The sequence below is a fragment of the Podarcis liolepis genome, assembly GCF_965112155.1.
Source record: "Podarcis liolepis genome assembly, chromosome: 7".
NCBI classification, from domain to species: Eukaryota; Metazoa; Chordata; class Lepidosauria; order Squamata; family Lacertidae; genus Podarcis; species Podarcis liolepis.
In genome coordinates this window covers 82188602-82211118 of record NC_139561.1, presented here as the reverse complement: position 1 = coordinate 82211118, position 22517 = coordinate 82188602, and the positions used below count along the sequence as shown (strand labels likewise).

Below are 22517 nucleotides of genomic sequence, written 5' to 3'. Positions count from 1 at the left end.
ATTTTCTTTAGCATTGCCACCTCCCATGTGAGCCTCCCCAGCATTTAATATATTTTGATGGGGCCTGGGTTGCTTCAGATTCTACCTTATGGGGAGACTAGATTGGCCACTACCAAGAACAGGGCCTTCTCTGTTGTAGCACCAATGCTCTAGAACTTAGAATCATAGAATCATAGAGTTGGAAGAGACCACAAGGGCCATCGAGTCCAACCCCCTGCCAAGCAGGAAACACCATCAGAGCACTCCTGACATATGATTGTCAAGCCTCTGCTTAAAGACCTCCAAAGAAGGAGACTCCACCACACTCCTTGGCAGCAAATTCCACTGTCGAACAGCTCTTACTGTCAGGAAGTTCTTCCTAATGTTTAGGTGGAATCTTCATTCCACGACAGTATCACCACTGCCTCCCTGTTGGCCGACTAGATAAAAACGTACTGATTGCAGTTGGTCTTTGAAAACTGCCGTATCCCATGTTTTACGGCTATTTTGTGATGTTATTTCTGCTTGGTTTGAAGAATGGTCGTATTTTGAATATGTAAACAACTGTGGTGTATTTTGTGAACAGGCGTATTTAAATAACCTTAAATAAATAACAGTGCAATTATATTAATCCGTGAATTGCCCTGTTGTGTTCAATGGAACTTACTCCCTGGTAAATTTGTATAGGTCTGGATTGCATCAAACTGAGTGCTCATACACTAAACATCATGACGGCAGTACATCATTCTAGTACGGATGGGGAGAGTTTAAACAATCATAACTACATGGGTCCTTGGGAGAAAGGCGATGGCAAACCTAGACAGCATCTTAAAAAGCAGAGACGTCACCTTGCCAACAAAGGTCCGTATAGTTAAAGCCATGGTTTTCCCGGTAGTGATGTATGGAAGTGAGAGCTGGACCATAAAGAAGGCTGATCGCCGAAGAATTGATGCTTTTGAATTCTGGTGCTGGAGGAGACTCTTGAGAGTCCCATGGACTGCAAGAAGATCAAACGTATCCATTCTTAAGGAAATCAGCCCTGAGTGCTCACTGGAAGGACAGATCGTGAAGCTGAGGCTCCAATACTTTGGCCACCTCATGAGAAGAGAAGACTCCCTGTAAAAGACCCTGATGTTGGGAAAGATGGAGGGAACAAGAAGAAGGGGACGACAGAGGATGAGATGGTTGGACAGTGTTCTCGAAGCTACAAACAAACATGGGGTCACGAAGAGTCGGACATGACTAAACGACTAAACAACAACAAACTACATGGGTGTCTTTAATAGCTACAGGTTTTTGTTTAAACATATATCCTCTCTGCAATATTTGGGTGCTTCCTTCTTGCTCTTAAAATATTTACATCCTTCACTCCTCCTCCTTCTTTGGCCAATGTTTTAAATACAGCGCTGTAGTATTTGTCATACTCCCTATCTGTCACTAGGTGTTGCTGTCGTGCATCCTGCACAGCTAATAGCAGCGCATCAGCACTTTGTGACAAAATGGGAAGATACATCTTTTGGGGAAGGAAACCCATTGTTCTTGAATTCCCTGTGCTCCTGGTTCCAAGGGATGAGGCAAACTGGAACAACAGGCCTTGTTCACTGAGAACTTACTGAGTGCAGTGAGTTAGCAAATGGAAAAGCATTTATGGCTATGTCACATTCCGTTTATTTCAATGTGCCTTGCAAACTCCCCAGTGGGCTGCTCCTGTGATTTTTAATGAGCACAAGAAAAGCTCGCAACATTAATATAAAATTAAGAACTAAGAAATGGGGAATTGGTGAGAGATGAGATTGCTTTGCTTACAAAAATAAATAAATATCTACCCCTTCCAATTTTGGCAGCGGGATTATCCTGTTTCTTCTAATGGGTCTCCTGTTTCCAAGAAGGGCAGTTAGCAATCTGTGCAGACCAGAGAACATTGACAATCTCCTAACAAGCTCGCTTGACATACTGATGCATTTCCTTTCCCTGATGTCCTATACTTCCCCCTCTGATGTGCCATATTTCATTCTGGGAAATGGCCAGAATGGATGAGGTTCCAATTGAGATGTGCACCTGATTTTAGTGAATAGCCATCGGGGACAGATTGAATTTGCTCATGAAGGAGGAGGGGATCCATCGCTATCCATACCTCCAAGTCTGTGGCAAGTGCTAAGAACCAGATTTCTGTGCACTGCAAAGTGGGAAAGTAGGAACTTGCTGGCCATTTAATGTCACCCTAAGGACAACAATAGGGACGCGGGTGGTGCTGTGGGTTAAACCACAGAGCCTAGGGCTTGCTGATCAGAAGGTTGGCAGTTTGAATCCCCACGACGGGGTGAGCTCCCGTTCCTCGGTCCCTCCTCCTGCCAACCTAGCAGTTCAAATGCACATCAAAAGTGCAAGTAGATAAATAGGTACCGCTCCAGCGGGAAGGTAAACGGCGTTTCCGTGCGCTGCTCTGGTTCGCCAGAAGCGGCTTAGTCATGCTGGCCACATGGCCTGGAAGCTGTATGCCGGCTCCCTTGGCCAATAAAGCGAGATTGAACGCTGCAACCCCAGAGTCGTCCACGACTGGATCTAATGGTCAGGGATCTCTTTACCTTTAAGGACAACAATGGAGTTGATGATGGAGGGGAGGTAACAGAAGCAGCAGCAACAAAGGCAGGCAGGGAAAGACCATGGGCAAGAGAAGAAGCAATGAGGTAGAGAGGTAAAGAGAAGGAAGCTGGGGGAGAGAAAAGGCTGTATGGAGTTGGGCAAGGGAGCAGCAGTGAGTGAGGAGAGCTGGTGCGAACAATAATAATAAATTTAATAATATTTTTTTATTTGTATCCTGGTCAAGGCCAGGCTCAGAGTGGCTAACATCATAAAAACAACACAATAAGCATAAAAACAGACATCAATTACGTAATTAAAATACATCTTAAAATTAATTCAGACAAGTTAAAATTTGGGCAGGTGGCAATTATCAGGGTGGAATTGAGAGTGGTTAATAATTGTCAGGACCAATTGTTTCCACTGATCATACAAGGACCCGTGAGCGGGTTGGGGGCCTCCTTCGGGCTTGTTTTATACAAAGGAAAGTAAGTCAAACTGCACCCCCCCCCCAGGCCTGGCGGAACAGCTCCGTCTTGCAGGCCCTGCAGAAAGATGTCAAATCCCGCAGGGCCCTGGTCTCTTGTGTGTGAGCGTTCCACCAGGCCGGGGCCACGGCCAAAAAGGCCCTGGCTCTAGTCGAGGCCAGTCTAATTTCCCTGGGGCCCAGGATCTTCAAGGTGGTGTTGTTAGCAGACCGTAAGGTCCTCCGTGGGGCCTAACAGAAGAGGCGGTCCTGTAGATACGAGGGTCCTAGGCCGTATAGGGCTTTAAAGGTTAAAACCAGCACCTTAAACCTGATCCTGTACTCCACCGGGAGCCAGTGCAGCTGGTATAGCACTGGGTGAATGCGATCCCACAGCAGGGACCCGGTAAGGAGTCTCGCTACGGCATTCTGCACCTGCTGGAGTTTCTGGGACAGTTTCAAGGGCAGCCCCACGTAGAGTGAGTTATAATAATCAAGCTTGGAGGTGACCGTTGCATGGATCACAGTGGCGAGATCAAGGCAAGAGAGGTAAGGGACCAACTGCTTAGCACGGCGGAGATGGAAAAATGCCGCCTTTGCTGTAGCTGTAACCTGCGCCTCCATAGAAAGGGAGGCGTCAAAGATTACACCCAACAAGCAGGATGGTGTGATCTTTGCAGAAATGCAATTGGTGGGGAGGGTGACAAAAGCCAGGAAAAGTTAATGGGAAGGAGCTCAGTGGCAGCGCTACTGACTTGCATGCAGAAGACCCCTGGTTCACTTTTCTCACTTGAAACCCTCGAGAGCCACAGCAAGTCAGTGCAGGGAATACTAAATTAGCCAGACCAAAGGTCTGACTGTATAGAAGGCAGCTTCCTAGGTTCCTAATTCCTAATCAGGATCAATTCCCACAACTGAGACAGTGTAGTGCAGTACTGGGGCCTGAGAGATCAGGATTCAAATTCCCATTTGGCCACAAAGCTCACCAGGCGACCTTGGGCCAGTCATCGTAATCTCTACCTACCTCAGGGTTGTTGTGAGGATAAAACATGAGAAAGGGGAGAAGCATGTACGCCGCCTTCAAGCTCCTTACAGTTACGGTGTGATATATAAAATAAATAATAAACTAGCTCCTTCCAACCCTGTTTACAGGGTAACTGTAAAAGCAGTTTGAAATATACTCAGAGTCGAGAGTGGATTTCATGCTCTTTCTTCAGCTCATAGTAGTGAGGAGGAATGAAAGTCCCCTCAAAGTATCTGCTTTATATACATTATTTACACAATGCGCTGCACGTGATTGGCTAATCAGGTTGTGGATTCACTTCCATCTGGAGCTGGATTGGGTGGCTCCTGCAGGCCAATCATACTGCTGCATTCTGAATCCTATTGTTCTAGGACCAATCAGACTGCTGCATTTTGGATCCTATTCAACTCAGTACATAACACAATTGCCAAAATGTGTTACACACACACTAACACACACACACACACTGCTGGTTGGGGAACGTAAACATACATAAATATGTGTGTGTGTCTGTGTGAATGAACACGTGAAATCCGAAAGCTAAGAGCCATCTGCGAGGACGGGAGACTCCACTCTACATTTCCCATAGGATACATTTGAAGTGTGGATGCCTGGAGCTTTGGATTTGTGGGTATTCTAAATTCTAAAAGAGATAGCTCAGTCGGTAGAGCGTGAGCCTCTTAATCTCAGGGTTGTGGGTTTGAGCCCCACATCAGGCAAAAGGATTCCTGCATTGCAGGGGGTTGGACTCAATGACCCTTACGGTCCCTTCCAACTCTACCATGCTGTGACGCTATGAGAAGCTCTGATAATTCCCATCTGTAATACATTTGTGTGTGTGTGGTTTGTATTGCCACTGCTTCCACACATCCCATTTCATTTAAGCTCTCGCATTGATTGCCTTGCCTCAGAGACGTGCTTCCCTAATCCACGAGCATTAAATGGACCACATAAAAAGCCATATTGTGCCTGGGCTGATCTGATCTGTTTGCTAGCAGAACGCTCAGCAAACAGAGACAGGTTCAGATTATCGATAGCAGGGCAGAGCTGGGACTGCCACATAAGGGAAGGATGTGTCATAAGGCACACAGAGAATGATTTCTGAACATGGATCCTTGATGTTCCATGTAGATCAAAGAGAAGAAACTGTCCCATGCCTGGTTCCTGGTGGGAACCATTCTGCTGAAGGAGGACATTCCTCTGCAGGGACAACAGAATTACTGTGTTGTCCGGTGAAAGGCCGTTTACAATAACAACCTTCATGGACATGTATTTTGGTTTCTTCGTTCTTGAAGGGGTCCTGGCGGTGGCCATTATCTCCATCAACCTGCTGGTTTGTGCCACTGTCTACCTGCACAAGGAGCTGAGATGCATCACCAACTACCTGATCGTGTGCCTGGCAGTGGCCGACCTTGGTGTGGGAGCCCTGGCCATCCCCTTCTCAATGGTACTCAGCATGGAGTATGTCCTCTGTTTCTACACGTGCCTCTTCCTCACTTGCTTCCCACTGGTCACCACCCAGTTCTCCATCCTCCTCCTGCTGGTCATTGCCATCAACGCCCACCTGAAGATCAAGCTGCCCAACAGGTAAGCCAAGGGTTCTTTCTTCAGCATCCAGCCTGTGAAACTGAGTGAGTGCATGTGAGCCAACAACATCTATGCACATGACCAACTTCAAATGTGGATGCATCATTTATGCTAGTGGTTCCCAACCTTTTTTCTTCCATGGAACACTTGAAAATCGCTGATGGTTCTGGTGGACCACTCAAATGATTTTTCTGCCAGTTGTAGGAATGGCAATGTATTGTGCTCGATGCTATCTGCTTTGCAATTGCATTTTTATTGCTTCTTTTATTTCTCATTTTGTATTTTACTGTGTTACCATTTGCATTGCATAGAATTCCACTTGTAACAATAAAACGCAAGAAATAAAAGGAGCAGTAAAAATACAGTTCAAAATCTATATGAGAATATATAATTATTTCATTTCATAAAATTTATACACGACTTGACTGTAAAAAGAAAACCCTCAAAGCAGTTTACAAAAAGATAAAAACAGTAAAATCAAGAAAAATTTCCAGCCGTACTTTAAAAAAAGACAAAAGTTAAAATACTAAAACAGGTTAAAATTACCCTGACTTTCTAAGCATCTGGGTAGGCTTGTCTAAATAATGTTTTTAGACAATGTGATTAGAGTAGCAATGGAAGAGCTACTAATGGAGGCAACACTTGTTTGTTGACCGTAGACAAATGACACCTGACTCCATAGTCACATGACACTCACAAGGATTATTTTCTGGACAGCTACGCCGTGCACGTGAAGAAGGGAGGGATGGTGATCATTGTGATCTTCTGCTGGCTGCTGTCTCTGCTGATAGGTCTCTCACCAATGATGGGCTGGAACCGCTTCCAGCACTATGTGGAGACCACCAACAAGACGCTGCCTTTCAGCTTCCCTTCCGAGAGGAAGGCCTTCGTCATCATCGCCCGCGACCTGCCCTACGGAGGCTTCCTCTCCAAGGTCTATCCACGCCAAGAGAACCTCAGCTACTCTGAGATCCACAGCGGACACCTGGGCCTCTGTTCCTTCACCTCCATTTTCAGCCCTGAGTACGTGGTCTATTTTAACTTCCTGATCTGCACCCTGCTGCCCTTGGCCGCCATGTTGGGCATCTATGCTGACCTCTTCCGGGTAGTCCGTGGCCACTTCCAGTCCCAGGCTCCTTGGCCAGGCAAGAAAAGGGAGCTGCAGATGGCCCGCACCCTCTTCCTCTTGGTGGGCATCTTTTGCATTTGCTGGATCCCGCTGCATGTCATTTACTGTGTCCAGCTATTGTGCCCCGACTGCCAGCGCTATGAGTCACTGAACCGCCTGGCTGTGTTGCTCTCCCACCTGAATTCCTTGGCCAACCCACTAGTTTATGCCCTGAGGAAGAAAGACTTTGGGCTAGCCCTCCGATCTGTATTCCTCCACCGTGTTCTGCACTGGCCCAGGCTGAAGGCCTGCTTTTGTCCCAACCCCAAAGTCCACCCCCAGGCCTGAAGGAGGACAGAGAGCCACTCCTTCTAGTAGCAGACTAAGGTGGTGAGTGCCGACAACAACAGAGCCAAAAACAGGTCCAATGAGGGTGGGTTCACGATACCCTTTGCAAAGGTGTTCCCACCTTGGCTACAGACGAATTGGGAATGGCTTCAAGGACTTACAGCATGCCTGGATAGCTAAGTCAGTTAGAGTGTGGTGCCGATAATGCCAAGGTTGCAGGTTTGATCCCTGTATGGGACAGACAAGTACAGACAAGTACCTATTCCTACATTACAGGGGGATGGACTAGATGATTCACAGAGTCCCTTCCAACTCTACAGTTCTATGATTCTATGACTCCAGTTGGTGTGAAGCTGGCTTGAGAAACAACACAGCCAACAGCAGCCTTTTATATCAAAGTACAGTCCCAGTGGTCATTTCTCCTCTGGTCACTGCTACGGGTACACGATTTGACCGCGAAACACCATGGTGCATCTGCAGCGGCACAAGTGGATGCCTTCATCTGCCCCAGCTGCAACAAAACATGAACATGTCACTCCTGCATCGGCCTCTACAGCCAGAGTAGGCACTGCAAACATCAAAGAGTTTGACCTCACCCCCAAAGACGAACTCCTCCATTGTTTCCCCAAGACTGATAGATGCCAAACAAAAGGATACATAGGCATTTTGGATGCAGGTTCTGCCCAGACAAGATTAAAAATCCAGCACGAACTGCAGTGAGTGCACAGTAATTGTTAGTATGTAGGCAGCCTGAGAAACAGGAGGCCAGCTATTAATATGCTCAAGGGAACTCTTTTGAGGTTTTACAGAATGACTTTTTTTTTGCTAAAAGCAAACAAGCAAACCACCACCAACAATCTGGGCAAAAAACTCCAAAACAAGCCCAATGTGGACTAGACTTAATCAGTAGCCACAATATGTTGGATGCCGGGCACGAGAGAGATTCAGTTCAGTTTGCATTTATAGGCAAACCTACCTAATTTGCATTTTCTGAAACAATCTGTGCGCTGAAGCAGCTGTCCTTTGAAATCTGCACTTCTCGGAGTTTGCAGTTCTCCAGCCCAGCGATGTGTACAAAAATGTATATGCCAGGGTACAGTGTGCATAAAAATGTATATTGCAAAAAATGTATTATGTAAGGGAATTGCTTTAGAAAAATGTCGTTGCTGGGCAAAATTGCATCCAGAGATGTGTGTATTAGGAGAAATTCACATTAAATTGCTGTCGATTTTCATGAAGACGTAAATATAGAGAGGAGACTGATGTGGAAATGTGGAGAACTGATTCTTAAAGAGTGGAAAAGTGAGAAACCGAAATTGCCAGATTCACCAGTTACTTGTTGAATGCCAATTGGAAAGAAAAATGGAAAAGCACCATGCGCATGTGTGCATGCAATGTCCCAGGTCCCAGGATTCTTTGTGTGATGTGCTTTAACTGTGCAGTGTGTATGCAGCCAGTATGCAGCCTGTGGGCATGTGGGGCAGTCCACACAGCTCTAACCACTGGCCACCCTTCAGCATTTGCCCCCTGAAGCGGTTGCTACACTCTGCCCACCTGGTAGGGCCAGCTCTACCCACCAATCACCATCCATAACTACGTCCCTGCCTGTCCCCTTGGTCCAATCTACACCACTGCCCAGGAGGAGAGGGCAAGGCAAGGTTGAGGCTCTTCCTCCTTCTCTGTTGCGTCCGAGAGCAGGAAAGTAAGAGGAGCAGGGCCAGAAGGCACTGGGAATTGACCGTGAGGTCCTTCCTGTGTGGCACACCTGACAATGCCCAGCAGCGATGCTGCCTTTGAATAAGCCAATGAAGACAAGACTTTAATAAGAGCCTTTAATTACGGTGAAGCTGGAAGAATTTTTGTCAGGTGCAGCTTGTCAAACCAGAGTGGGAAAAGCTGATACCTGGTGAAATTTCCTCTTCTGTGTGATGTGAACATTTAAAGGCACAAGAGGAGCCCAATTCTCCTTTGTCCCTCGCCTCCCTCCCTTTGTGCTTCTCCTCTACCTTTGGGCACCATCAGCTAAGTGCAATTGAGAGAGGCCCACTTAAGACAGCAATAGGAAAATCGCTTCCACCCACAAAGCAATTATTGAAAATGAGGGAGCTGAACTGCAGAGAGCTATTGAATATTGCAGCATTAAAGCACATAATGGACATCAGGAACTGTCGATAAACCCATTATTTAAACAAAGACTGTGGCTCGGCCCTCGGTATTTTTAGAACCTTAAATTAAGCTAATGAAATTGATTCTGTTTAAAACTCGGCGCAATAAACCTCACTTTTTATCTATGGAGGTAAAATAGTCAAGAAGGAAAAGAACCATGGAAAATTTGGAAGGAGCAGGTATGAGAGAAAGATGGTTTCAGTTATTGATTGTTGGTTCTCGTGATACCCAGGGTGCTTCTGCAATCTCCAGTCTCCAGTCCACAAATAATTTCAGTCCAGGGTTATCCGTGTGTGATAAAGTTCTCCTCATGAGAATTGCCACCTCTATTATTATTATTATTATTATTAATATTATCAGCAGCAGCAGCAAGTCTATGTGTCTCTTGGAGCTATGAAACAGGCATAAATCACATTTGTGTGGCAAGCTTCAAAATTAATTGCCACCTGTTGCTGCTATCAAATATTAAAAACGGTGCCCCTTTTCCTCATGGAAATGAAGGCAGTTGATAGGGAAACTGTAGCTCAGCCCAGATTGAGCAATGTGCAATTCCTCTGCCAGGGGATAATTTAATATACCTTTTAAGCGATGTAACGAGACTGGAGTTGTAATGGGGTATAAAAAAACAAATGGAACTGGCCAGTCTTATTTTCTTGTGGTCTTGCCTGTATTTTGAGGGGACCTGTGCCGATCCAAAACATTTTGTTACCTGGAGCAGAGCCCAAGTGCCCTTTCCCTCTGGAAAAAGAGGTACCAGAACTCACAATGAACACTTCCCTCGTTCTCTTGGAATGGCAACCTGAGAGTTGTTGGAACTTAGTTCTGGCGAGTTCCAGCTGGGGGGAAAAAAGAAGCAGCCCTGGTACTACATAAATCATAGAATCATAGAACTGTAGAGTTGAAAGGGACCCTGAGAATCATCTAGTTCAATTCCCTGCAGTGCAGGAATACACAGCTGCCCATACAGGGATCAAACTTGCAATCTTCGTGTTATCAGCACCATGCCCTAACCAACTGAGCTATCCAGGCTGAAGCATGTCGCTTCTCCCTACTGTATGGTAGGGCTGGCCCTGGATTGGACCAGATTAAGGGGGGCATAAATTCTCTATTTAAATGTCTGTCCAGTTTAAAGAACAATAAGGAGAAGCAGTGGCCTTGAAGTTGTTCATCAACTGCAGATGAAAAGAAGACTGACTAGGTAGAAGCTAGTCAGACTAGACTAGGTAAAAGCCTATGCAGATGCTCAAATTTCCTCTAGCCTCTAAGGCCTGTAATTTCAAGAATCTTCTTTAAAAATGAATGCATTACCATAATTGAAAAGGAAAGGTCAGGAGAACCAAATCTCTTCAGAACATTTGGAGATTATTTGAAATGTGTACAACAGACATTCCAAAAGCTTTTGTGCCTTTCATAATTTGTAGTCCAAAAGTCCAAGAAGGTGCCAGAGTAATAAATGTATTGTCACTCAAGAGAGTTGTATATGGTGGTGTAGTACAGGCAGACCACAGGAAAACCGAATTAATTCTTTGCATCAGTCTTCACTGCAAAGGTTGCACACACACAAATGCTTGACTCCTTTTTTTCTGGAAGAATGTCTGAAGAAGTCAAATACAGGTAACAAAGAGATGAAGCAGCATGGTTAATGAAGAGAGTAAAAATTAGCAACTTGCTGGGTTTGGATGACACATAGCCAAGAATCCCATAAAAGTGTCAAATTTCCAACAAAACTATGTAAATTCCTTTCAGTCCTTTGGCAACACCATTTTTTTTTAAAGCATCTGGAGAGAAGCAGAGAAATGAAGCAGAAAAACCCATTATGCCTAACCTGCCTAAGCAAATTGGTAGATAACACTATTAAAGCCAGAACTATTAACTATATAGGCAAAGAAGTATAGCTGAATAAAAATCTGTATATTTTCTGCAACGGGAAGGCGATGCAAGAATTATTTAAGAGTACGTAAGTCACCTGCCACACGTTTTCAATGGGGTTCCAAGGTTGTTTTGGCAGTCGTAACGGTAGTTTGTATTACTTCCCTAGCAACCAGGTTAACAAAGAGGCTTGTGAGCACCTTAAAAACTTCGGCTATTATATGAATATTGTGGACATAAGACAAAACACTTTTAGCTTGTTGTGGAAATACCATTATTAAAAAATTCGCCTTATTTCGTCTGTTGTTATAATTGTTTATATTTATTTATTTTAGCTTATAATATATAAAAACTTTATCCTCCCAAAAAATCTCAACAAATTTATATAAGTATTATTATTAATAATAAAAGCAATAACCTGTATCACTTGCAAACCTGTTTCCTCTATAAAGCACCAATCAACGCTCAAGTCAAAAGAAAAAGTGAGATTCTAACACCCCTCCACCCACCAAATTACTCACGAGGCGAACGATGGAGACTGGGCTAGACCAACTTCCGCCCTTTTGTGGGCGAAGTACAAAACGCTTCCTCAGCTTCCGCTTCCGCCGCTGAGGTTTGTGAGCGGGGGTTAGAACTAAAAGGCGGTGTTAGAACTATGCTCCTCCCGCGCGCCGCGGTGATTGGGTGTCCCAAGTCTCGCGGCCCACTATTGGCTTACAGAACCTCGCGACGCCCGGAGCCCTTGTGAGTAGCGGGTGGGTAACCCCTCTCGTTCTCTTTTTTTCCTGGAGCGCAGCGGCAGGAGCACGGTGAGCGGCCTCGGGGAGCGTGGTGGGTAGGCCTGGGTCCTCTCGGGGAAGGGCTTTCGGCGCGCCCGAAGGCTGGCGGCCCAGTCTCCCGCCGCCCCTGGTGCGCCTGGCCTGGCGTCTCCCGGCCCGCTGGGCCAAGAAAGTGTGGACGGGGATGCTCTTCCAGGAGGCGCGGGGTGGCGGGGAGCCGGCTTCCATGTCTCATGGGGCGGAAGAGGAGAGACGGGGGCCTGGCTTGCGCTAAAAGCCCCGTCTTCTGGTTACCAAAGCCATAATAAAGTATACACCCCCCCCCAAATCGCCACGTCAACTTTAAAATGTGCTTTGGGCACAAGGCGAAGAAAATTTATGTATTATTAATTGCGATAACAAGTAATTTTCCAAATTGCGCGTCAAGTTTAAAATGTGCTTTGCGTTATTCCCTTGGGCACAAGGAAAAGAAAGCTCATTTCCAAAACTTGGGACAGGCTAAAAGAAATGCATGCTGAAATAGTGTGTATGGTTTCTTAGAATTCTGTTTTCAGTTTTGCACAGGACTGCAGCCGCCTTGTTTAATTCTCTGTACATTTACTTGAAAGTAAAGCCTGCTGTTATAAAATTAGTTAAAAGGTTTTTGTTCCCCATTGATCCACACCTATGGAAGAGATACAAAAATAAAAATGGGCCTAAGTTGGAGAGGATTTAAAAGGGGAGAATGTAATTATTACCCTGATTCGTAAAAATGCTTTGTAAATGGCGAACGAGCCTTAAACTAGAATATATATTGAGCAGGAAACCTGTAGGCATTTCAAAACTAGGAATATAAATGTTCTCCCTGCTGCAGCCTTCATCCATTTTAAACAAAAGTAAAATAAATAAAATAGGCATTATTGTTGATAATAAAGTTGTCATTGGGTTATATGGTGTGCTGCAGAGTAAAATGCACAAAGCACCTTGGCCTACATATGTATAAATACTTCAGTAAGTATGAACCACCAACCATATTCTAAGATGCAGCTCAGAATTTGATAGACATGGTGCAAATGGAAAAGAGTGTGAAGGAAATGCAAGTGTAGGAGCAGATGCAGATTGATGGGGCTTGATGGATATTGCTGTGATAACCTATAGCTCTTGAATTCCTGACCTGTAGCAGAGGTTAGAAAATACTTCTCTTGCAGTCCCTAACGTAACTAGCAGTTAGGGCCAAGTGTCCCCCCCCCAAGGAGGAAAGTAAGCTCCTTGCAGCCTTCTCTGGCTGGTAGATTGGGCCAGGTTTGTTGTGATTTTTGCCATAATGTTCTTCCTGGGAGGCAGCCTTCCATTGGTCCTTGGGATGGTTCCAGAGATCAAAATGTGCCTCCCTTCAGCTCTGGATAAACTTCCTAAAGGTGAGCACTTCAGGTAGGGTTGCCCTCCCCCCAACCTCAAAAGCTTGCCATGACTTTGCTTGGTCTTAATATTTCCCAACTTTCTGTACTGGGAGTTTTTTCCTTCTGAACTGGCATTAATGCATACTTGTCTTCGCTGCTTCCCCCACCCCTCTCTTCTATAGATGCCTGGAGTAACTGTAAAGGACGTGAACCAGCAGGAATTTGTGAGGGCGCTTGCAGCCTTCCTCAAAAAGTAAGTTGCCTGAAAAATGAATTGGCATTTAAGAGCTAGTCCCATGGATTTGATAAGGGGATTAACTGCACTTGTTAGTTAAAAAGAAGGGAGCACAGTCTACCTGCCTTCTTCTGCTAATTGCTTTGTGTATGTCTTTACTGTTCTAAGAGTGCAACACTGAGCCAAACATAAGGAAATGCTCCCTTTGGTGTAGTGATGGCTCATCTAATGGAGCAGCCTGTCTAGTAACATAATTTTTAAAAGCTACTTAGGTGCAGCTAGTTGTGCCAAAATGAGAATTGCAAATAAGAACTCAAAGCCATTGAAAGCTTTGCAGTGTGGATAGATGGCATCTTGTGGACAGCTGGGGTTCCTGATTTCAGCAAATATCCCTTTAGTAACAGGACATTTGGTTTGAGGTTTATACATTCATGAGTCTTGGCAGACACAATGCTTGAAATGTGTATGTGATAAGGGAGTTTCTCCCTCCATAAAACTAAACTTTAAAAAATAAACTGACTTCCCCTTTGATCAGTGATATCCTTTTATCTGATCAGGTTTTAGTCAATCTAATTGTAGTCTTAAGCATGCCTTGTGGGATCTGTAAGTGGAGGTGCTGGCATCCAGGCCATCTTTTGTCCTGAGCACAGATGCATCATTTGCCTCGTTCCTGGGTGTGACTGTAGATGCAGCTGTTCATCACTTAGTTGTATCTGACTGTGTTTTCTTCACAAGGTAGAGAGTATGTGTTAGTTTTTAGATAGTTTTAAGGTAGATTGTGCTTTGCTTTGGCAGTCTTGTGGCAACAAACAAGTTGGATGATAAACTTTCAAATAAATAGGAAAAAAGCATGGATAAAACAGAGACACTAATGGGACAAAGGCTAAACTTGCTCTTTGTTCCTCCATCCAAACTCCAGATCCAGGGTGGGTGTTGTCTTCTCTTGATTTTGTTCATGGTAGCAGCCTGTGCACTTGGAGGTACTAGAACTCAAATGGAACCATTAAAAACAGACTCGGTTCTCATCCATTTCTCATTTGCCTAGCCCTGCCCTGGGTTCTGTTTTATGGTCACAGCTTTATTTTTATTATTCTGATTGTTTATAACCTGCCTTTTTTCATGATTGGATTCAAGGCAGTTTACAGATAAAAACAATAACTCTTTAAAACATAGAAAAACCAATAGTTAAAAATAGAATTAAACATTGATATAATTGAAACTATATACAACATATATAAAATCTGTTTAAAACATACAAGTAATTGCAATAAAAGCAGCACAGCACCAGCCCACCCTTTCATTAAAAGCAGTTAATTCCCGAAGGACCGTTGGAATTGTTGACAGCAAGGAGGGAGCCAGCCTAGCTTCTCTAGGGAGGGAGTTCCAAAGTCAGAGCAGCCACCGAGAAGGCCTTCTCCTGCATCCCCACCAAGCATGCCTGAGATTGTGGCGGGACAGAAAGAAGAGCCTTCCCAAAAGATCTCAAAACCAGGCAGGTTCACATGAGGGAATACTGCCTTTCAGGTACTGTGGACATAAGCTATGTGGGGCTTTACAGGGGATAACCAGCACTTTGAACTGTGCCCAGAAATAGACCAATAGCCAGTGGAGTTGTTCCTAGTATAACCAGTCTCATAACCAGCCCCGGTCAACAATCTAGCTTCAGCTCTTCGAGTCAATGGACATTTCCGAGCACTTTTCAAAGGCAGCCCCATGGTAGAGTGTGTTACAGTAATCCAGATTACTGTAAACCCTGAAACCACATATTCTAATAGCTTACCCCAAAATAGGATATTGGAGGCTGGCCAATAATTATCCGGTAAAGTGGAATTCAGGGAGGAATTTTTCAATAGGGTCACTATAACCACTGCCTTCAGCCAGTCTGCTGTTGGCCCTTTTGATGAGCCAGATAGGGCAAAGATCTAGCACACATGTGGTAGCTCTCACATTTCCAGGCTATATAACTTGAAAAGTATCCATTAACACTGGACTCGTATCAGTTATAGCATCCAAGTCAGGACAGATCTGAGCAATTTTGTCACCAAAGTGCTTGAGCAAATAGTTCACAGTGGGCCATTGAGTGGTCCACGTTTTCATGTGGGCCTACGTGTGAGAGACCCCTGACCACTCAAAACAGCTTTACAGGATGGCTCTTCGCTGACACATGAATAGGTCTTCAAAGAAGAGATTCTAGCCTGTGTTTGGTCAGGCTTATTCCAAGTTTTCTGCCAATATCAGCTACACATCTTCAAATACACTCAAACGCAGCAGACTGCAGGAGAGGGCACCTGGTCAGGGGGATGCAGTCATGATAGACCACTGCGATTCTGGCCTCCCCCCCCCCCCCCGGCCTTGCTTGCTGTTGTACAGAGAATGCCGGTGGGCAACTTCAGCTAATCAAGTCTCTTAATTCAAGCTTAATCAGCATTCTTTTGCAGGATCAAGTCCTGGGTAGCGGTTGTATCCCATTCACTGACCTGGCAGCATGTAATGGAACATCGATTAATTAGCTTTTATTTTTATATGGTTATGTTTGTAGGAAGACGCTTTAGGGTCAGAACAGTCCTTTGAGGATTTGACTAAGGAATAGTGACTCTGCTGGTTTCATAAGTGGTGGTTTCAAATACAAAAGCTATTGGCACTGCCTTAGAAGAGGCCTTTCTCCTTTTTTCACAACAGGAGAGAGTTCCTCCTTTGATTCAGGTGCGGGGAACATCCATAGCTCAGTGGTAGAGCATCTGTCTTGCATACAGAAGGTCCCTGGTTTAGAACAGTTCTCTTTCTTTCTTTCTTTCTTTCTTTCTTTCATTCATTCTTTCAGAGGTATTTTTTTAAAAGTTGCCCCACTCTTCAGCCAAAAGGGACTCTTAAAGTGGTTTTCACATCAGTAAAAACAAGACAGGACCCTGCCCTTAGGCTTACGAAAAAGACATGACACAAAAGAAAAGTTAATTGGAAGGGAGTGGGAAAAATGCAAACTTAGGTACCAGTTGTTTGTTACAAGGTCTACTAATAAGCAGCTGGGATTGAAACCAAAAGAAGCCAGAAAGTTGCTGGGCTGCTTGCTTGCATTGTTGGAGTGTCTCTGTCTCCCTTCTCTGCCACAGGTGGCAGGTGACGAGGGAGGAGGGACTGGACACCCCTCATCTCTTTTTGCCTCCCATTTGCTGCAGCTTGATGGAATTGCCCCAGTCAAGTGAAGTCTTAAGGCTGGAAGCTGTTCATGCAGAACATGTGAGGGTCTAGCAAATGATAGTTCAGTGAGGCATGGGTTTGAGCACTTGTCTTCTGGTGACGAGCCCTTTGGGCAAAAGTGATAGCTTGGCTGAAATAAAACTACTGCTGCTTATTTGTATGGTGATAACTGGTGTTTGAATTGTTCTTGCAGGTCAGGTAAACTGAAAGTACCTGAATGGGTGGACACAGTCAAGCTAGCCAAGCACAAGGAACTAGCTCCATATGATGAGAACTGGTTCTACACCAGAGCTGGTAAGGAACTGGGCAGATAAAGTAACATGCACATATGGTGCAACGTCTTACTTTTTAAGAACAAAGTTCATAATTGTTTTTAACAATCCATGATTGTCTGCATAAGTGTTGCGTTGCATATTGCATCAGAGGGACCAAGATAGATCCTGCCACTCAGATCTATTAAGGGCACCACTTTTGGAATGAGAATGTTGTAGGATAAGTGCAGTGCATTAACTCACTGGTTTGGCACCTGACAACTTCATGAAAATGAGATGCAAATTACGTTGATTATATACAGCTAATGGTAATGCTTGCCATTTATACAGCAAAATGTAAGTGCTTGAAGCAGTTCACGTACATCATTAGCAGCAGCATCAATGCACATGGTACTTTATAGGCATTTTATAAGTGAAAATGGGTCCCTGCCTCCAAGGAGCCTACAATAAGAGGGATAACATGGAGAGTGAGACATGTAGGACAAAGAGTGGATATGAGCAGATACAGTTAACATGTGTAGCTTAGTGTCATTATCCCAATAATCCTTCAAATTCCGCATGCCTCTTTATCCAGCATAGTTGAAAATGCTTGAGTTTGGTGTGCAGTTAGGGGGAGGTTGGAGATGACAACTTCTTGGGGGATAGCTAGTGTTCTGCTCAAGGAAATGAGCCCTCTCGGCACCATAACAGAAAACCATTTACTATTTTCATTGATAGGGCGAGTGTGTCTTCCCTGATGTAGACCATGAAATAGTTAACTGTGTGCTTGTGATGGTGCATTATTAGCTCCCCTGTGCCAGCCACGCCTACTTAGATAGATGACACATTGGATAGACATTATGCAGCATTCACATGTTTCATTAAGAGCAAGTTACTGGGGTTCTAAAGACATGAATCAGTTGCTTGCTTTCACTTTCCTGATCTTCTCAGGATTGTTACTAGAGGTCTTGCCACCTCACCACACCCAATCTCTGTCAGTGCTGGGTGCTGAGGCAGTGCGATTTTTCACAGGCTCAAGTCATGTGCCTTTTGATTTGCTTGCCCATAGAAGGAGGAAGACACAAACAAGTGTTGGTAGCCGGCCAAGCAATCTGTCTTGGTTTTCTTCCCGCTGCCCCCCAAGGCCCAAGATAGTTTTGTTCCTGACTTTAGGCAGCTCCTAGCAACAGTTGGAGAGCTTTAGAGTTGCTCTTTGTGGAGATTTTGCACTGTTCATTCACATGTCGCTAGAATGCCTTCTCAAATGCACACATCTGTTTGTATTCATGGTAAATAACGCAAACCAATTATCTATCTTTTCATGTCTCGCTTTCTAAATGCCCCTCCACTGTGGCGATGATTTACAGGGAAGCTCTAAAGTCCAATGTGCTTTTCTCTCGCAGCACTACCGCAGTGATGTCTATTAAGTGCCGTATTCCCAGATGTTGTCTTGCTGCTGTAACTGTTTTAGCAAAATGAAGGCTTGAGAGGTTGCCTTGCGGCAATATGGCCTTAGGCTGTGTCTGTTTTTGTCTGCTTGAACGGTGGCCTCAAAGGACAAAGCAGGTGGCTCTGTACAAAAGCAGCCATGGCGGTGAAAAGTGCTCTGCCCTCCGTGCTACTTTCTGCACTAACCTGTAGTCCTGTTCAAGGTGTAAATTGGGTTTTTTTATACCATTTCTTGTTCTCAAGCGATGTTAACAGTATGGTGCTCTGTTGTTTCTCTGGAGTTGCCACACTGTGTGTTTGGCTAAAGTTCCTCCAGCTGGATGATCTTAGACTGACAACAATTGTGCTCATTAACAGTTCGCATGCTACTGTTGGCTACTTTTGTGTGGTTGGTTCCTTCTTTAACGGGAGTAATGCATTCAAGCATGCAGCCAACTTAGTGTGAGCTCAGAGACTTTGGCTTCTCATTCTGGAAATGTTGCCCGGCTGGAATTGGGAGTTCTCGGCTCGAATATCACACTGCTCAAATGAGTAAACCAGCCTTCTTCAGATCAGTGCCCTCCAGATACTTGGAGCTTACAAACCTGTTTCAGCTCCAGCCAGAACAGCTGATGGTTAGGAATGGTGGAAGACGTTCTCAGAAACATCTGAAGGGCACCAGGTTTGAGAAGCGTGGAGTACCCTATTCCTGTGAGTAAAAACACGAGTGGTTTGCAAGGCAACCTTTTGAACCAGGAGGGTTTTGATAATGGGTCAGTCAGTGTATAGAAAACTTTGCGGCTGTATCTTGTGTAGGAAGACAAAGCCAACATGTTTTGATTGAAATAAACAGGAAGAAGAGTCAGGAAGTGATGTGTTGTTTGTGTTTGTGTTTGTTTGCAGCATCCACAGCTCGCCATCTGTATCTCCGTGGTGGTGCTGGAGTCGGTTCCATGACCAAGATCTACGGGGGCCGCCAGCGCAACGGTGTAATGCCCAGCCACTTCAGCAGAGGCTCCAAGAGCGTTGCTAGGAGGGTGCTGCAGGCTTTGGAAGGGCTCAAAATGGTGGAGAAAGACCAAGATGGGTGAGTCTCGGTACTGAAAGGACGCAGAGAACTTGTGCGACTCGGTACCTCAAGAATTACACTTGTAAGGGAGAAAACTGCTGCAGGGTATCATGGCCGCCTGCCCCACTTGCAAAAACTTCAGGTTGTGGTCAACACATTTTTACTTGGAGTAGGATCTCTGAAGTCAACAAGCCTAACCACGTCGTGTCCATTGACTTCAGTGGGTCTACTTTGAGTAGGAGTATAATTGCCTACAACCCATAACGTGCCACAGCTGACAACATGCAGAGGTCCGTTCATCAGAACTTGCTTATATTATTCACGATGGCTGCATAGAGCCTTCATGTTCAGAGGCAGTGTTATCACTCAGTATTAGTTGCTTGGGAAAACAGCAGAAGGTGGCCATGACCTTTGGTGCCCTATGATTTGGCCACCAGGAAGCCTCTGACCAACCATGGATCAGAATTGCTGGACTAAGTGCACCCTTGGTTTCATCAAGGAGAAGCCTTATGTTCACTAAAGGTTCCATCGATCCATACTTTCACGTGTGGATTAGTTATGTGCTGCATTGCCTATTGGAAGGAGCTGAAGCCTAGTATATTTATGTGCGGCATTTAGGGCTATGGGGGTGAGGTTGTACACGTTCCTTGAAAAAGATCATAAATCTGCTGGGTGGTGGTAACTAGGGCAGAGAATGGCCCACAGTAGCCACAGAATTGCCTTTCTTAAAATGCTGATATTGGTTACTGCTTTCTTTCAGAGGTCGCAAACTTACTCCTCAGGGGCAACGAGATCTGGACAGGATTGCAGGACAGGTAACCTTTTTTTTTTCACATGAATAATTTCTACGAGAGTAGCTGTGTTCGTCTGTTGCAGCAACACCAAGGAAAAGCCTTGTGGCACCATAAAGCATTCTTGTAAATAGCTCCCTGCCTGCAAGCCGTAAGAATTCTATTCAGGGAACCAACCTGGACATTTTTTTAAAGTCCCACCCCCCCCCCTTCTCAAGGCACAGAAAAATAACCTATTCAATGTGGGCAGGCTAGATTGTGTAAAAATTGGAGATCACTTAATTTTGTAGAGTACTTTTGCAAAGGTGCCTGTTGCATAAGTTTTATTTAAAATATTTTAGGGTTGCTTTTTGGCATATGCCTTTCCAATGTGGTTTTACAGTCAAACAATTAAGGAAAAGGAAAACAACAGTACAAATTTTTAAATTCTGCTGTTGTTTAGGAAATCTTATTCTGAAATAAATGCAAGAGGCTTTAAGATACTAGAAGCATCTTCTGTTTCTGCCACAAAAAACTGTTCTCGGTTGCAGGGTAGGAGAAGGAATGCTGGAAATGAATCATATTTCCCCCCAGTTGCTTTGGCTTGAAAGTGTTCCTATTACTTAAAGAATTGCACTATCTTACTTGAAATGCTTCACAACGAAAGGAAAATTGAACAGAGAGTGAGTGAGTTAGGATCAACAACTTGCGAGATCATTTCAGCCAAAGTTCTGCTGTGGCATAAAGCGAATCCCTAGCAGCCTGCCTCTCTTCAAAACTCATTAGAAAGGGCTGTGTTGTGTAGATCTCCGCAGCTTTAGATTTGTTCCTTAAAAATTTACTTGATAATCTCTCCTCAATAAAACTCTTTTTAACAGCCCCAGTGCCATCAGATAAAGTGCCTGAATGATGTTGCATTAACTAGCTCTCTGTTGACATTTACAATGTACTGTGGATGAATTATTCCTCGCAAACGGTTGCCTTTACAAATACATAGAAGTTATTAAGTGCAGCATGTCCAAGCAAGTACCAGAATGAAAAATCACACAGAGTTGATAGATGTCTCTCATTTCTAGCAGTTGAGCTAGACTGTGAATCTGAGTATCTTGAAATTTTCCCTTATCGGTTCTTTCAAAATTACAGCGCTCCATATAAAAAAGAGCACATTGAAGGAACTCCAGTTCAGCTGCTAGTTAGCCGATTTCAGTTGGTGACTGAATTTATCGTTATATAATTCTGAAGGGGCAAGCCTTGCGTTCTGTAAGGAGGCATGGATTTCTCATCCAGAGGCTGTGGGTGATGTAGACCAAAATGTGTATGTAGAACCCAGCTCCTCCTAGGCTGTTTTATGTGCCATCTATATAAACTGTCAGTGTTCAGGCCAATGGATTATGCCTTTCTTCATAGAATTGTAGAGTTGGAAGGGGTCCCAGTGGTCATTTAGCCAAACCCGCTGCACTCCACAGACATGACAGGAAGCATGTCATGGTGCTATGTAACATTGAGTTGTGCCTTTTCCCCTGCCAAAGATCAGCAGCTTTCCCGCCTTGGTGTTTTCAGGATGTTTTGGAATATAACTCCATCATCCCAGCCATTGACAGTGCTGGCTGTGGCTGGTGGGAGTTGCAGTCCAAAACATGTGCAGAAAGTTGGATTAAATGTAAGTCCTGCATGGTATTTCCTCCCTAATGCAGACCTTTTCCTCTCTTCTTTTCTAGGTGGCAGCTGCAAACAAGAAACATTAAAGTGAATTGCAGTTCAGAAATAAAGGCCTTTATTTACTGATGTTGCGTGTGTTTTTCTGAAGGCTTCACTTCTCCCACCTTACTCCCTGCGCACCCTCTGGTCTTTTTTGTAGTATCTGAATCTTGACCTACCATTTCATAACATAAACCACCATTTCAAACCTTTCTTCGAAACAATGAGGACTAAAATCTTCAGGATGAAAACGTCATGCCAGCTGCAAATATCCCTGCTTACATGGGCAGCTGCAGCTATATGCAAAAAATTTATATGCAAGTGTGGATATAATTACTGCCTTTTAAAAAAGCACTGCCTCCCTGAGAAATACTCTGTGCTCAAGCACAGTTCATTCAGATTAGGGATGCAGTCTTTAATTGCTAGATTAATAAACTAAAGCTCTTGCTGTTGTGGGTCAATTTTAATTGGTGACAGCAAACTTTAATTCGTTAGAGCTGCTAGTAAGGGCACACTCTTCTTTTATTTATTTTTTTAGCTATTTTAGTTCCAAGGTAGAAAAAATATTAAAAGATGGCCTTTCTGA

At 44.4% G+C, this 22517-nt stretch overlaps 2 protein-coding genes and 1 long non-coding RNA gene across 6 annotated transcripts; 2 read left to right on the top strand and 1 right to left on the bottom strand.

Annotated features, from left to right (window-relative positions):
* Nucleotides 1-4470: 4470 nt before the first annotated feature.
* LOC310712034 (adenosine receptor A1-like) lies at nt 4471-8573 on the top strand. 3 transcript variants are annotated; one of them, XM_083514538.1, is made up of 3 exons: nt 4471-4676; nt 5345-5636; nt 6354-8573. In XM_083514538.1, exons 2-3 carry the CDS (start codon nt 5494-5496, stop codon nt 7090-7092), a joined length of 882 nt encoding a protein of 293 aa, XP_083370664.1. In that variant the 5' UTR covers nt 4471-4676; nt 5345-5493; the 3' UTR covers nt 7093-8573. The 3 variants fall into 3 exon arrangements, with proteins under 3 accessions (XP_083370664.1, XP_083370663.1, XP_083370665.1); XM_083514537.1 differs by having other exon boundaries at nt 5181-5636; XM_083514539.1 differs by lacking the exon at nt 4471-4676 and having other exon boundaries at nt 4739-5636; nt 6354-6659; nt 7369-8573.
* Nucleotides 8574-8909: 336 nt separating this feature from the next.
* On the bottom strand, nt 8910-10835 carry LOC310712568. The gene is made up of 2 exons (XR_014528948.1): nt 9859-10835; nt 8910-9632 (listed from the first exon to the last, which is right to left on the bottom strand). It is a non-coding gene; the product is annotated as an uncharacterized lncRNA (long non-coding RNA).
* Nucleotides 10836-11850: 1015 nt separating this feature from the next.
* Nucleotides 11851-22018, top strand: RPS19 (ribosomal protein S19). Of its 2 annotated transcripts, none has more exons than XM_083515683.1 (6): nt 11851-11936; nt 13468-13538; nt 16909-17009; nt 19298-19481; nt 20224-20278; nt 21952-22018. In XM_083515683.1, the coding sequence occupies exons 2-6, from the start codon at nt 13468-13470 to the stop codon at nt 21976-21978; spliced, it is 438 nt and encodes a 145-aa protein (XP_083371809.1). In that variant the 5' UTR covers nt 11851-11936; the 3' UTR covers nt 21979-22018. The 2 variants fall into 2 exon arrangements, with proteins under 2 accessions (XP_083371809.1, XP_083371810.1); XM_083515684.1 differs by having other exon boundaries at nt 11934-11958.
* Nucleotides 22019-22517: the final 499 nt, after the last annotated feature.